Source organism: Heptranchias perlo, chromosome 3 (genome assembly GCF_035084215.1).
Source record: "Heptranchias perlo isolate sHepPer1 chromosome 3, sHepPer1.hap1, whole genome shotgun sequence".
NCBI lineage: Eukaryota > Metazoa > Chordata > Chondrichthyes > Hexanchiformes > Hexanchidae > Heptranchias > Heptranchias perlo.
The window spans coordinates 123,822,351-123,838,127 of NC_090327.1; the positions used below are offsets into that span (position 1 = coordinate 123,822,351).

Consider the following 15,777-nt stretch of genomic DNA (forward strand, 5'->3'; position numbering starts at 1 on the left):
TATGATAATTATTTACCAAATATGACAAAGCTGTATTTTTAGTTCAGAGAGCAAACCTGCATTTCATGCCTCACTGAAGATGTTTCAGAAGTAAACAGAATTCTTAACCGGAAAGAAGTGAAATGTGGCGAGACTAATCAGAGAAGAAGTCCTACCAAAACCTGGTGATGGCATCAGTGTGTCTTCTTCCACTGGCGCCTGTACATTCCCTTCCAATGGCGTCTGTGTACCCCTTTCTGATCGCGCTTGTGCCTCCTTCTCCGACCGCATCACTGCACCCTCTTCGGAGCTGTCGGTGCCTTCTTCCCCAAGCCCCGGTACCAGTGCATCTTCTGGGGCTGAAGCTGAGCTCGGGGTGCTGGGCCTGCTGGTCGAAGTAGAGTCCGCTTCACTCGTGGAACCACGCCTAACCTCTTGACATACCCGCCCATCCTCACGTACACTCTGTCTGACCTTTCTGTGAACTCTCGAATGGAGCACCACCTGATGATAAGTCCTGAATACCCTCCCGCATTCAAAGCACTCTGTACTTTTATTCTGCAATGGCCTTTTGCTGTGGCGAGATGCAGGTCTGAAATCGGTGCCACTGTTGCTCTCCCCAGAGTTGCCACCGTTGGCCGACTGACTATCTTTATCCGAGGCATCATTTGTCCTATTCCGCCTTTTTGGATAGCTGTTGTTATGCGTTTCTTGTTCCCGTTTGCGCTTCTCAGCATCGACGAGGATGTATTCTCCTTTTTCTTTATCATAAGCGATATCTGTATCTCGTAGATCCTCATCCAACCCACTATGTTTCGCATATTCAGTGAGCTCTGCCACTTTACCTTTGGTGGCTAGATGCCAAGCTTGGTAGCTACTAACTGGATCCAGTTCAGCTACCCCCTTTGCAAACAAGCGACTCGCAAAAGTATCCAGTGTCACAGACGGCCTCAAATTCAGGCACCTAAGGAAAAAGTCCTTTGGTGTGTTTCCACTAATTACCACCTCCCTTATAGTCTTTGATTGTTCTTCGGAACAGTTCTCAGGTGTTCTATAGTGTAGTTTCTCGTGTTCATTTAAACTTTCCCTACTTGGGAAGAGGTAGCCACATTTCATGCAGATTTTATACTGTGAAAACGCAATGCCCATTCCGTCTCCCTGGACCACATCGTTAATGGTGGCTAAATTTGCAGACTCACTTTTATTGATTTTGCTTTTGCTTCCATTCTTCGTGCCATGTACCTTCATGTGGTTTTTGAGAAACCAGCGTTCCTTGAACCTACGGCCACATACGTGACAACCGTATTCAAATGAGCCGTTGTGTTTTTTCATATGGGCCTTCAAAAACCAGGACTGGGTGAAAGTCTGATTACACGTTTCACACGTGAACTCATTGGCAGGCTGTTCAATTCTGTCACTCTCGCCTTCGCTTTTTGGCATCTCGACGGTGATGTGGATTTTTTCTATATGGCTCAGCAACTCATCTTCTCTTAATGTGACGTATTCGCACAATCTGCACTTGTAAGACTTGTGCAATAGTTGCACATGTTGATCCAGTTGGTCCTTCTTCTCAAATTTTCCTTTACAGAACGAACACTGGAATGTGTAAGCATTATCATTCGCACTCAGCAGCACTTCCTTCTCTTTCTTAAGCCTCCTTAGAACGATCTTCCCATGATCTGCCTTTGTAATTCCATTCGGTGTCTTATAGCAGGATGAGGTATTCTTTGCTGAGCTAGTAGATATATCAAAGCTCTCCGAAGTGTTGACCCCTTTGAGTCGTTGCTCTCCCAAATTAATTTCGTGCCCCTCACTCAGGTCTCCCATTTTGTGGGTCCGGATGTGTATTTTAAGATTCCCTTTCTGAGAAGCTCTGTGGTCACAATACGGACATTTATAAGGTTTTTCGCCAGTATGTGTTCGCATATGGACTGACAGCACACTGAGAAAGGTGAAGCTCTTTTCGCAAATGCGGCAGGTGAATTTTTCAGTCTTCCTCTCATCTCCATCGTCGCCATCGCAATTGGCATTATGTAGTGCGTTAAGGTTTTCGGCCTCCATGTCTTCCTGCAATTCCGTGTCCTTTTGATTCGCCGCAACTGGCTTATTTCTCAAACGCTTGTTTGGGGGAAGCATCACAGTTACTGTGCAAGGCTCTGCCTCTACTGCTTGTTCCTGGGTGCCCATTGGTTTTATCACCAACCCGCCTGAACTCCTTCAAACGACATTGTTACTTAGAAGTTCAGCTGTCAAAAAGTTCTGCTTCTGTTTGTTGGTTGGACTCAGTCAGTTGAACATATCCTTTAAAGGAGCGACCAATACCTACAATTAAAGAAAAAAAAAACAACAGATTTAGGGTGCTTTCACTTGTGCTGAAGATCATTAGGTGCTATTTCCCAAAGGAAATTCTTGCCGGAATTTGGTACATACAATGAATTACCTGAGAAAATACCTAGGCCTCAGTAAAACGTTACAAATTAAGAATAAGAAATGGTTAACGGAGGGCAAACTTGGGTCAGGATTCCTGCTGATGTCTATCCCTACTGGAAGAGACTGTGTGGGGACATCATTAAGGACAAAATTGGCCTTGGTTGTTTTGGCCCCCTCAGTAGCCAATGAAGCTGACCAACACTCACTGTCGCTACTTAGATGAACCCCCCCCCCAGAGCCTGCCTGGTGCCTGTGGTACAATGCCCAGCAAGCAGTCAATGCTATCGGGGTGGGGGAGGAAGGGTAGGAAATTAGTAACACATCTTGAGAAAATGAACGAGAGATCATACATTTTTCTGAATAGTTAATTATAGCAGCTGAAATATCACACTATCTGTTATGAGAAATAGTGTCCTTGCTTAAATAGAAGTGCCTTGTTTGAGGAAAGCACAAACAGAAAACATATGTGAGACCCACTGGGTACAATAATGTACGAGCGGCATATTCACAAATACATAGGGGGCAATTTTAAACCCCAAGAACGGGTGGGTGGGAGTTGAAAATAGTTGTTCTATGGATCGCGACTGCAACCCAGCTTTATTTCCGGGTTTAACATCAGCGCGTAAAAGTACAGGCTTCCCACTGGGAATGCAATGTCCCAAAATTTTGCGGTTGCGACCCAAAAAAAAACTATTTTCAACTCTCACCCGCCCCCAACCCACCCGTACATGGGGTTTAAAATCACCCCCATAACGTGAGCATATCTGCTCAAAAGGATGAAGAGTGACTGTATTTTGTGCAAGGACATGTATTTTGGCGAACAAATGGCATGATATTTCAGCTACAATGATTTAATATTCATAAAAAACTCATTCATGTGCTGCGAAATTCAACTTGTGCCCAAAACGATTGTAAAATTGGCAGAATGACAGCTCTGTGCAGCAAGGCCTAAGGCCCGAGCCAAATTTGGGCTCAGGCCTCACTTAAATGTCACCAGCAAGCTGCGGACGCCCAAGTGGAGAGGGGGGGAATTGGCTGGCTCCTGCGCTGGGCTGGCCAGCAGGTCAGGTCTGGGAGGTGTGGGGGGGGGGGGGGGGGGGGGCTGAGGGGGCCCTCAAAACACACCAGCAGCAGGCTTGAGTTTCTTTTGCAGGCTCAGGAGTGGAGACATGTAGGGAGGGAATTCCAGAGCGTAAAGAAAGAAAAATAAAGCAAGATTTGTATTCATGCAGTGCCTTCCACGACCTCACGACATCCCAAAGCGCTTTACAGCCAATGAAGTACTTTTGAAGTGTAGTCACTTTTGTAATGTGGAAAACGTGGCAGCCAATTTGCGCACAGCAAGATCCCACAAACAGCAGTGTGATAATGAGCAGATAATCTGTTTTTCAGTGTTGGCTGAGAGATAAATATTGGCCCCAGGACACCGGGGAAAACTCCACCGCTCCTCTTCGAAATAGTGGCCGTGGGATCTTTTACGTCCACCTGAGAGGGCAGACGGGGCCTCGGTTTGACATCTCATCCGAAAGACGTCACCTTCGACAGTGCAGCACTCCCTCAGTATTGCACTGGGAGTGTTAGCCTGGATTTTGTGCTCAAGTCAATGGGACTTGAACCCACGGCGTTCTGATTCAGAGGCGAGAGAGCTACCACTCAGATGACTGAAGGCACTGCTGCTAATGGTGGGGCAAAGGGAGGCCAGATTTGGAAGAACGCAGAGTTACTTTTATTGAAGATGCCTTGTATCGGATGGATCAATAACATCTGCATGGAGGTTATCATGCTCTCTAAATTTAGCCAAGAGGTTTACTTTTATTGAATTTGCAACTGTAAAGTAGAGCAGCGTCACGCCTCGATGTGACTCTTGCAATAGATTTTATGATGCTTTACTTTTCACCAACCAATGAATGTGAGAAAAATGATGTATTTTTGTACAGCTTTTGATTTGGTGGCTGCCACAGTCAGTTTGCAGGGAGTCTACCAGATAGAGTCAGGAGTTTGCACCAGGCCTGTCCTAACACATTGTTATAAGTTTAATGTTGTAGTTTCCATAGTAACAGGGTTCAAATGAAGTGTAGCACACAATTTTCAAATATATATACAGATTTCTTGATTGGTTCAGTGTACAGTTGACTGACTATTCCCTATTTTAACTGTTGTGGTAACTCTTTTCTTGGATAGAAAAGAAAAAATGATTCTGGTCAGTAGCTGCAGAATCACATGAGGAGTTGGACGTTAAATAATCTCATGAGAGAAACAGTCAAAGAGTCTCAGAAAGGTAACTGAGATGGTTTGAAAAGAATCAACAGCTTGAAAGTCCTGAAAGACATGAGGAATGCCATGTGTATTTAAACGGCATCTATAAAGGATTAGTTTAGTTCTTAAGATTGTAATCTTTTGCTATTGTCTAAAAGAGCTAAAAGACATTTGACTGTAAATTTATAACATTATATCACTGTTATAACCATCAGGAAAGACTGACTATAAACTAAACAAGCAGGCGATGCAAGAAAAATGTAAAAGCTGAATTGTAATTTACCTTTTAGTTTCCAATTTATACCCATCAGGAAAGACTGAACAGGCTGGGGCTCTTTTCTCTAGAAAAGAGAAGGCTGAGGGGTAATCTTATAGAGGTCTTTAAAATTATGAAGGTGTTTGATAGGGTAGATGTAGAGAAGATGTTTCCACCTGTGGGGGAGATCAGAACTAGGGGCCATAAATATAAGTTAGTCACTAATAAATCCAATAGGGAATTCAGGAGAAACTTCTTTACTCATAGAGTGGTGAGAATGTGGAACTCACTGCCACATGCAGTAGTTGAGGCAAATAGCATAGATACATTTAAGGGGAAGCGAGATAAACACATGAGGGAAAAAGGAATAGGAGGATATGATGATAGGGTGAGATGAAGTAAGATGGGAGGAGGCTCGTGTGGAGCATAAACACGGGCATGGACCAGTTGGGCCAAATGGCCGGTTTCTGTGCTGTAAAATTCTGTTAGATTATTCACTTGTTTCTTATAAATTTGTTTCATATTTTGAACTTTAAACGGGATCTCATGCGATGCTTTGCTACTTTTGAAGCCTGAAGGCATAGGATAGTTCAGTCCCTAAAAATAATTACCAAATAGGGTTTGTTAGTTTGTTATTTGTTTACCCGGATGTGTTGCTCAAAATGTATCTAGATTTGAAGGTCTGAGGAGTTTGGACTCACTCACAAGGGGTGATCTAAGATATGAGAGCCTAAATAATCTATGATAAGAAGTTTAGAGAAGACCCAAAAATATATCACTGAGATATTCAATTGCTGGTTGAGTAAGAATCTATCCTTCCTAAGCTTTAAAGCTCTAAAAAAAGCTTGCGCCAGAAACTCCACTCAATCAAAATAATTCCTTTCTCTAACTGTACATGTTGTGAATTCGATAAATTCCATAATTCAGAATCTTTTACCGTCACTTCAGTTTTGAAGTCCACTACTTCACAACATAAGAAAATGTGGAACGATACTGTCGATGATTGTCCTGGAGTCCCCAGGAATTAAAGACAAACCTCCAGGACACTTTGAACACATCTGTTTACTGGTTCTAAAAACATTGGACATGGGGAAAAAAAGGCTGTTTGGCTGACAGTCAAGAATCATCGAATCGGGTAATGAAGAGTCAATTCAATTTCTGCTTGGCGCCATGAGGATGGACATGTCGGGTGACCAATGGCGGAAGTGTGGGGGTGGGGCGGGGGGGGGGGGTTGGAGACAGAAGATCATGTGATGAAACCTCTAGGAATATGTCCAACCAGAGTTGGCAACCCTAATCAGCAGCTCAGTACAACTTGCATTGTTATGGCTTCTCTCCAACTTATTTAATGTTCTCTGAGAGATAAGCAGCGATAGGTAAAAAGTCAAGAAGATAAATCTCAATTAAATCTCTTTGACCCTCAAAGTTATACCAGCAAAATTTGACAATATCAATCCAAGGTTCCAATCTACATTATTCAATTCTAGTTGTATTCCATGGATGGTGCTTCTATGGTCGCAACAGTACATGAGCCATAGTGTTCAGTATTTGACCACCTGTGGGAGAATTCTTCTGGTTGCTATGTTTGATGACATTACTCTTTTTAAATACATTTAACCACAGCTACACATAATGACCAGGGCAATTCTCCCCCTATACTGTATATCTATACTTATCCTGATAGTTTTTAATTCTACTCTTAACTGTACAGTCATCCAATATTTTTTGCTCAACCAACACCACAAAGAAAAACAGATGATCTGGTCATAATCACATTGCTGTTTGTGGGACCTTGCTGTGCGCAAATTGGCTGCCGCATTTCCTACATTACAACAGTGACTACACTTCAAAAGTGCTTCAATAGCTATAAAGCGTTTTGGGATGTCCTGAGGTCGTGAAAGGCGCTCTATGAATGAAAGTTCTTTCTTTCATCCCATCTGTTTGAAGAATCAACTGTCATTGCATTAACCACTTTTGATATGTGTTCCGCACATCCAGTAATCTGTGGGAGATTAAAAAAATCTTCTAACATTTACTTCTGTTTGAAGCTAGATAATGTTGTATTTGTGTCCTCTAGTTATGCATTCATAGTCAAGTTAAATGACTGCTTATAGCTATCTTTTACATGATTTATGCCTTTGCGCATCTCAAGTACCTAAATTATACCTCTTCTTTTCTTCTGTTCGCCAATGGAAACGAAATCAGTCCTGTCAGCCTATCCTCATAACTTAACGTTTTAAGTCCTGGGGACATCTTTTTTTGTTCTTTTCTGAAGCTCCTCCATTCATCCAATGTGATCTTCCCAAAAAGTTATAGGGGATCTAAATTTAACACCGTTGAGCCCATTTTAACCAGTTCAGCAGGGCGGAGGCCTGTGCCCGAACTGTACGGACGTTCAGGCCGCTGCTCAATTGGTCGGGGCCTTTATTTTTAAGGCTGCTGCGCTCATTTTTGACCCGGATTGGTAAACTAGTCAGAGCTAACGCACTGCAAGCCCCGACTGATATGTCCGGGACTCGAGGTGCCGGAACCTGCGGTCCTTAAAGAACCTGGAGGCCACTCAAAAAAAAAAAGCCCCAAAACTTCCAACATTTTGTTTCTCGTGGAGTCGAAAGGAGCAGGTGCGCTCCTCCTGGTTCAAACAGGCCACTAGGATCTGCTTCCTAGGTGAAGCCTTGTAGGATGAGCACTTGAAATGCCATAGCATACAAGGCTACGGACCAAATGCTGGAATATGGGATTAGAGTAGACAGGGCTGATGGCCGGCGCGGACACGATGGGCCGAAGGGCCTCTCTCCGTGCTGTATAACTCTATGACTCTATGACTCTATTTGCTCAGTGTTAGAGCAGTGGGAGGCATTCAAGGGGGAGATTCAAGGGGTTCACAGTAAACATGATCCCACAAAGAAAAAGGGTGGGACTGCCAAATCTAGAGCCCCCTGGATGACAAGGAGCACACAGGGTAAGAGAAGGCAGAAAAGGGAAGCTTATGTCAGATACCAAGAACTCAATACTACAGAAAGCCTAGAGGAGTGTAGAAAGGGCAGGGATGAAATTAAGAAGGAAATTAGGAAAGCAAAGAGAGTGCAGGAAAAAATATTGGCAAGTAAAATCAAGTTACGTTGGTCTTCACAAAAGAGGGGGACGGTGCAGATATTGTAGTTAAGAAGGAGGAGTGTGAAATATTGGATGGGATAAACATAGTGAGAGAGGAAGTATTAAGGGGTTTATTATCTTTGAAAGTAGATAAATCGCCAGGCCCGGATGAAATGTATCCCAGGCTGTTAAGAGAAGCAAGGGAGGAAATAGCGGAGGCTCTGATCATCATTTTCCAATCCTCACTGGATACAGGCGTGGTGCCGGAGGATTGGAGGACTGCTAACGTTGTACCGTTGTTTAAAAAGGGAGAAAGAGATAGACCGAGTAATTAAATGCCAGTCAGTCTAACCTCGGTGGTGGGCAAATTATTGGAATCGATTCTGAGGGACAGGATAAATCATCATTTAGAAAGGCACAGGTTAATCAAGGATAGTCAGCATGGATTTGTTATGGGAAGGTCATGTCTGACTAACATGATTGAATTTTTTGAGGAGGTAACAAGGAGGGTTGATGACGGTAATGCATTTGATGTAGTGTACAAGGATTTTAGCAAGGCTTTTGACAAGGTCCCACATGGCAGACTGATCAAAAAAGTAAAAGCCCATGGGATCTGAGGGAAAGTGGCAGAAAGTTGGATCCAAAATTGTCTCAGTGGCAGGAAGCAAAGGGTAATGGTTGACGGGTGTTTTTTGCGACTGGAAGGCTGTTTCCAGTGGGGTTCCGCAAGGCTCAGTACTAGGTCCCTTGCTTTTTGTGGTATATATTAATGAGCTGGACTTGAATGTGGGGGGCTTGATCAAGAAATTTGCAGATGTTACAAAAATTGGCTGTGTGGTTGATAGTGAGGAGGAAAGCTGTAGACTGCAGGAAGATAGCAATGGACTGGTCAGGTGGGCAGGAAAGTGTCAAATGGAATTCAATCCAAAGAAGTGTGAGGTAATGCAATTGGAGAGGGCAAACAAGGCAAGGGAGTACACAATAAATGGGAGGATACTGAGAGGTGTAGAGGAACAAAGGGACCTTGGAGTGCTTGTCCACAGATTCTTGAAGGTAGCAAGACAGGTAGATAAGGTGGTTAAAAAGACATACAGGATACTTTCCTTTATTAGCCGAGGCATAGAATATAACAGCAGGGAGGTTATGCTAGAACTGTACAAAACATTGGTTAGGCCACAGCTGGACTACTGCGTACAGTTCTGGTCACCACATTACAGGAAAGATGTGATTGCACTAGAGAGGGTACAGAGGAGATTTACGAGGATGTTGCCAGGACTGGAGAATTTTAGCTATGAGAAAAGATTGGACAGGCTGGGGTTATTTTCTTTGGAACAAAGGAGGCAGAGGGGAGATTTAATTGAGGTATATAAAATTATGACAGGACTAGATAGAGTGGATAGGGAGGACCTATTTCCCTTAGCAGAGAGGTCAATAACCAGGGGGCATAGATTTAAAGTAATTGGTAGAAGGAATAAAGAGGAGCTGAGGAGAAATTTTTTCACCCAGAGGGTGTTGGGGGTCTGGAACTCACTGCCTGAAAGGATGGTAGAGGCAGAAACCCTCAACTCATTTAAAAAGTACTTGGATGTGCACAGGGCTACGGACCGAGTGCTGGGAAGTGGGATTAGTTGGATGGCTCTTTATCGGCCGGCACGGACACGATGGGCCGAATGGCCTCCTTCTGTGCCGTAACTTTCTATGATTCTATGATTTATATAGTGTAACCCTCAAAATATTTTATCTGGTAGAGAGATGGACACTGAGCAGGAATTTAAGGGGGAACCAAAAAAAAACATGGTTGAAGAGATAGGTATTAGGAGGCAGGGAGAGAGGTAGCAAGGTCGAGTGATTTTGCTACAGAATTTCAAAGAGAAGGAAGAAATTATTGGCCTTGGAGGGAGTGCTGTGTAGATTTACTTGGATCTATGATACTTGGACTCTAAGGGTTAAATTACGAGGAGAAACCACACAAACTAGGGTGGTATTTAGAAGATTAAGGGGTGATTTGATTTAAGTTTTCAAGATATTAAGGGGAACTGATAGGGTAGATAGAGAGAAACTATTTCCACTGGTTGGGGAGTCTAGGACTGGGGACAAGGCCTAAAAATTAAAGCCAGGACTTTCAGGGGTGAAGTTAGGAATCACTTCTACACGCAAAGAGTGGTAGAAGTTTGGAACTCTCTTCTGCAAACAGCAGTTGATGCTAGCTCAATTGTTAATTTTAAATCTGAGATTGATCAACTTTTGTTAACCAAAGGTATTAAGGGATATGGGACTACAGCGGGTATATGGAGTTAGATCACAGATCAGCCATGATCTCATTGAATGGCGGAACAGGCTCGAGGGGCTAAATGGCCTAATCCTGTTCCTATGTTCTTGAGTGCTAACCAAAAGAGCGGCCTCTGAGGGTGGAGCAGAAAAATGGGGGATATGAAGATGGGAATTGAGGATTCTGAAACTGGTTCCTTGGGGCACAAGTGTAGCACGTGGAGTTGAGTGTAATGGGTACATCGGATTTTGTTTAGAGTGGACACGGGCTGCAAAGTTCTGGAGTAGCTTAAGTTTGTGATGAACGGAGGGTGGGGAAGTTGGCTACTCCAATTACTTTTAATTTTCCATCGTAAAACAGTTTTGGATGATTGAGGTGGTAGGTTGACTATTAGCACCGACACTGGTCAGATGAACAGACAGGCAGCTCATGCAAAGCAATGACCGTTAATTAGATTTGGTACAAATCCAGACAAAAAAAAGGTGAGTTGGTAGATAAGATGCTGAAGTGTAAACTTTCAGACCAGGAGACCTGAGATCAAACCCCAGTGCCCACTGACGCTTTCTCCAGAGTCTAGAGACTCCTGGCCATGGTAGTATTACTGCAGCTATTAAAGAAGGTCTACAGGCCGTATAGGGTTGTTAACTCTGGCTGGGTGTATCCCTAGAGCTTGTATCACGTGACCTCCCACCTCGAACTCCGCCCCCACACTCCCGCCATTGATCCATCCCCGAGGTGCACGGCCTTCCCACGTCAATTGGAAAGGAAACAGGCTCTTTTGTTACTCAATTGGATTAATCTTGACTGTTAGTGAAACGGCCTTTTATACCCCCCAATCTCCAATATTTTTATAATTAATAAATGAAAGTGTTCAAAGAAAATGAAAATAAAACACAATTTTGTTTAATGCCCCTATGATTTTTCTCCCTGGGGTGTTGCTTGCAGCAGTGTCCTGGAGACTAATCTCCAATTCCTGGAGGCTCCAGGACAGCCCTAATTCCGTACCATCCTGTCCTCCCGCCGTAAAGGATACCAGAAATTTGCTTGCAGAGGAATGATCGGCATTTGAAAGAGAAACTTTTCTGACGTGAGCCTTCATCACAGCATGAGTCTTGGTCCAATTCAGGAATGCAGAGGGAAACAAGCAGACAGCAGGGCACAAAAAATTCAAACAAAATTTACATAGAATTTATGGCATAGAAACAGGCCACTTGAATGTGCACATGAAGTGCTGTAACCTACAGGGCTACGGACCAAGTGTGCTGGAAAGTGGGATTAAGCCGGATAGCTCTTTCTCGGCCGGCACGGACACCATGGGCTGAATGGCCTCCTTCTGTGCCGTAACTTTCTATGATTTGGCCCTACTGATCTATGCTGGTATTTATGCTCCACGAGCCTCGTTCCACCTTATTAACTTCAGTTTACATCAACAGCATATCCTTCTATTCCTTATCCAGGTTCCCCTTAAATGAATCTATGCTACTCGTCTCAACCACTCCAACCAAATCATTCATCTAAAATCAAGAGAGAAAGCACAAGGTGCAAGTCAGCAACAGCAAGTAACAGCATCATAACACAGTAACAAAGTAAGAATTAATAAATAGAAAGCAGGACAATACAATGGCACAGTATACTGAAGCTGAAACACAGTGTAACAAGGTTTAACATTTGTGTATCTCCGTGCAATGAGTTTTCCAATGCTAGCTCCGATATTAACCTAACCCGTTCAGCGGGCAGGGGGCGAGTTTGGGTCGGACGTTCATCTTACACCCCGTCTGATTTTACAGTCGACCCAAACCCTCTGGGAGGTTACAAGGACAACAACTTACATTTATACAGCGCCTTTAACGTGGTAAAACGTCCCAAGGCGCTTCACAGGAGCGATTATCACAAAAGGTTGTCACCGACCCACGTAATAGGACAGATATCAGGACCAAAGCTTGGTCAAAGAGGTAGGTTTTAAGGAGCATCTTAAAGGAGGAGGAGAGAGGTGGAGAGGTGGAGAGGTTTAGGGAGGGAATTCCAGAGCTTAGGGCCTAGGCAGCTGAAGGCATGGCCGCCTAAGGTGGAGTGATGAAAATTGGGGATGTGCAAGAGGCCAGAATTGGAGGAGTGCCGAGATCGCGGAGGACTGTAGGGCTGTTGGAGGTTACAGAGATAGGGAGGGGGGTGACGCCATGAAATCAGCGTTTATAAGTCCGCGGGGACGACGCAGAAATAAAAACGGACAACTAACCACAAAGGGGGGATGGGAAATGAAAGGAAAAGTCACCGTAAAACCGGCACTGCGTGATGCAATTTCTAGGCCACTGTGTTCGATCCTCAGCCTGCGCTGAGTTGGCCGATGTTATCCAGGTCAGCATCAGGGGCACTACCATAGGCTCCAGCTCTGCAGGGCTTGTTTGCAGTAAATCTGCCAGGTATTCGTGGTGAGGAAGAACAGCGTACTCGACGGTGATGCCTCCTGCAGTCAAATAACCACGCCCACTCTCAAAAGTCGAAGAAAAATTACTGTTTGGACAAAGTACCAGAGGTTGCCGGGCAGCTGTGCAACCATATCCCAACAAGCAGTCAATGCCTTTAGGAGAAAATCAGTAAGAATGAAAAAAAATCAGGCAGAGTTTCAAGAAGAGCAACCCGTAGCTTCCTAAGAATGGCCAGCCCGTCTCTGATGTTGAAGAACAATCTGCTCCAAAGGGGCTTTTTCCAGCACCGAGCGCCATTGACTGGCCAGCAAGACCTGGCGATCTGCTCCGGGCCTATGCCAATGTAAGCAGTCACAAGGAGGCGTTTGAGCTGAGCTAGTCAGGAGGCTCCACACCCAGCTTTCCTGACCATTGCTCAACGCGTCCGCCTGACAGTACAGCCAAGGGTCGAGAACTTGCCGTGTGTGGCAAGATCACACGTTGCAAACCCTTCCCTACTGCTGGTATCGCTCGTTGGGAAGTGACTTTACTGAGTCTGCTGAAAATGTGAACAAGCAGCAAGTTGCTGATCGTTTATAGGTGAACATCTGCACAAGCAGGTGCAGCACCACAAGGTTTCTCAATCAGTAACATTTTACTACTCATTAACAACAGGCTGTGTTTGCAATCCAATGCTTTTACTTGGTTTTTTGAAGAGCACAAAGGTATTTTCAAAGCCTTCTTTCAGCAAGCAAATGTCACTATTTTGCAGGCATCGCCTATGCAAGCTGCACGTCGAGGATAGAGGGCCAAGTCTCGTGTCCCAGTCACATTCTCGCACACTGCCACAGACTATCCAGGCTTTCCCCCTAGCAGCTGACTTTAAAAGAAACAAATCAAATTGCGAAGAGAAAACCGCACAACGAAAAGCAGCAGCAGGGGATGCAGGTGAGTAAAAGCCTGTCCGTCATAATGGTCTAATAGTTTTAGAGGAAAATCTTCCAAAAACAAACTGCAAAATAACAAGTGAAAACACAATAACCCGCTCAATATCAGGCACAATGACCCGCACAATAATCCACACAATAACCCGCACAATAACCCGCTCAATATCAAGCACAATATCCCGCACAATAACCTGCTCAATATCAGGCACAATAATCCGCACAATATCCCGCACAATAACCCGCTCAATATCAAGCACAATATCCCGCACAATAACCCGCTCAATATCAGGCACAATGATCCGCACAATATCCCGCACAATAACCCGCACAATATCCCGCTCAATATCAGGCACAATAACCCGCACAATAATCCACACAATAATCCGCACAATATCCTGCTCAATATCAAGCACAATAACCCGCACAATATCCCGCTCAATATCAGGCACAATAACCCACACAATAACCCGCACAATAACCGGCACAATAATCGGCACAATAACCCACACAACAACCCGCACAATAACCCACACAATAACCCGCACAATATCAGGCACAATAACCCGCACAATAACCCGCTCAATATCAGGCACAATAACCCGCTCAATAACCCACACAATAACCCGCACAATATCAGGCACAATAACCCGCTCAATATCAGGCACAATAACCCGCTCAATAACCCACACAATAATCCACACAATAACCCGCTCAATAACCCACACAATAACCCGCACAATAACCCGCACAATATCAGGCACAATATCAGGCACAATATCCCGCACAATAACCCACACAATAACCCGCACAATATCAGGCACAATAACCCGCTCAACATCAGGCACAATAACCCGCTCAATAACCCACACAATAACCCGCACAATATCAGGCACAATAACCCGCTCAATATCAGGCACAATAACCCGCACAATAACCCACACAATAACCCGCACAATATCAGGCACAATATCCCGCACAATAACCCACACAATAACCCGCACAATATCAGGCACAATAACCCGCTCAATATCAGGCACAATAACCCGCTCAATATCAGGCACAATAATCCGCACAATATCCCGCACAATAACCCGCTCAATATCCCGCACAATAACCCGCACAATATTAGGCACAATAACAGGCACAATAACCCGCACAATAACCTGCTCAATATCAGGCACAATAACCCGCACAATAACCCACACAATAACCCGCACAATAACCCGCACAATAACCCGCACAATAACCCGCACAATATCAGGCACAATAACCGGCACAATAACCGGCACAATAACCCACACAACAACCCGCACAATAACCCACACAATAACCCGCACAATATCAGGCACAATAACCCGCACAATAACTCACACAATAACCCGCACAATAACCCGCACAATATCAGGCACTATAACCGGCACAATAACCGGCACAATAACCGGCACAATAACCCACACAACAGCCCGCACAATAACCCACACAATAACCCGCACAATATCAGGCACAATAACCCGCTCAATATCAGGCACAATAACCCGCTCAATAACCCACACAATAATCCACACAATATCAGGCACAATAACCCGCTCAATAACCCACACAATAACCCGCACAATAACCCGCACAATATCAGGCACAATATCAGGCACAATATCCCGCACAATAACCCACACAATAACCCGCACAATATCAGGCACAATAACCCGCTCAACATCAGGCACAATAACCCGCTCAATAACCCACACAATAACCCGCACAATATCAGGCACAATAACCCGCTCAATATCAGGCACAATAACCCGCACAATAACCCACACAATAACCCGCACAATATCAGGCACAATATCCCGCACAATAACCCACACAATATCAGGCACAATAACCCGCTCAATATCAGGCACAATAACCCGCTCAATATCAGGCACAATAATCCGCACAATATCCCGCACAATAACCCGCTCAATATCCCGCACAATAACCCGCACAATATCAGGCACAATAACAGGCACAATAACCCGCACAATAACCCGCTCAATATCAGGCACAATAACCCGCACAATAACCCACACAATAACCCGCACAATAACCCGCACAATAACCCGCACAATAACCCGCACAATATCAGGCACAATAACCCAC

General features: G+C 44.5%; 1 protein-coding gene across 2 annotated transcripts in view; it reads right to left on the reverse strand.

Annotated features, from left to right (window-relative positions):
• Positions 1 to 15,777, reverse strand: part of znf516 (zinc finger protein 516) — a 189,912-nt gene that overhangs the window by 68,253 nt on the left and 105,882 nt on the right. For both annotated transcript variants that reach the window (XM_067981937.1, XM_067981936.1), the window contains exon 2: positions 156 to 2,301. In XM_067981937.1, the coding sequence (XP_067838038.1) occupies positions 156 to 2,166 (2,011 nt within the window). In that variant the 5' untranslated portion in view covers positions 2,167 to 2,301. The remainder of the gene's footprint in view (positions 1 to 155; positions 2,302 to 15,777) is intronic.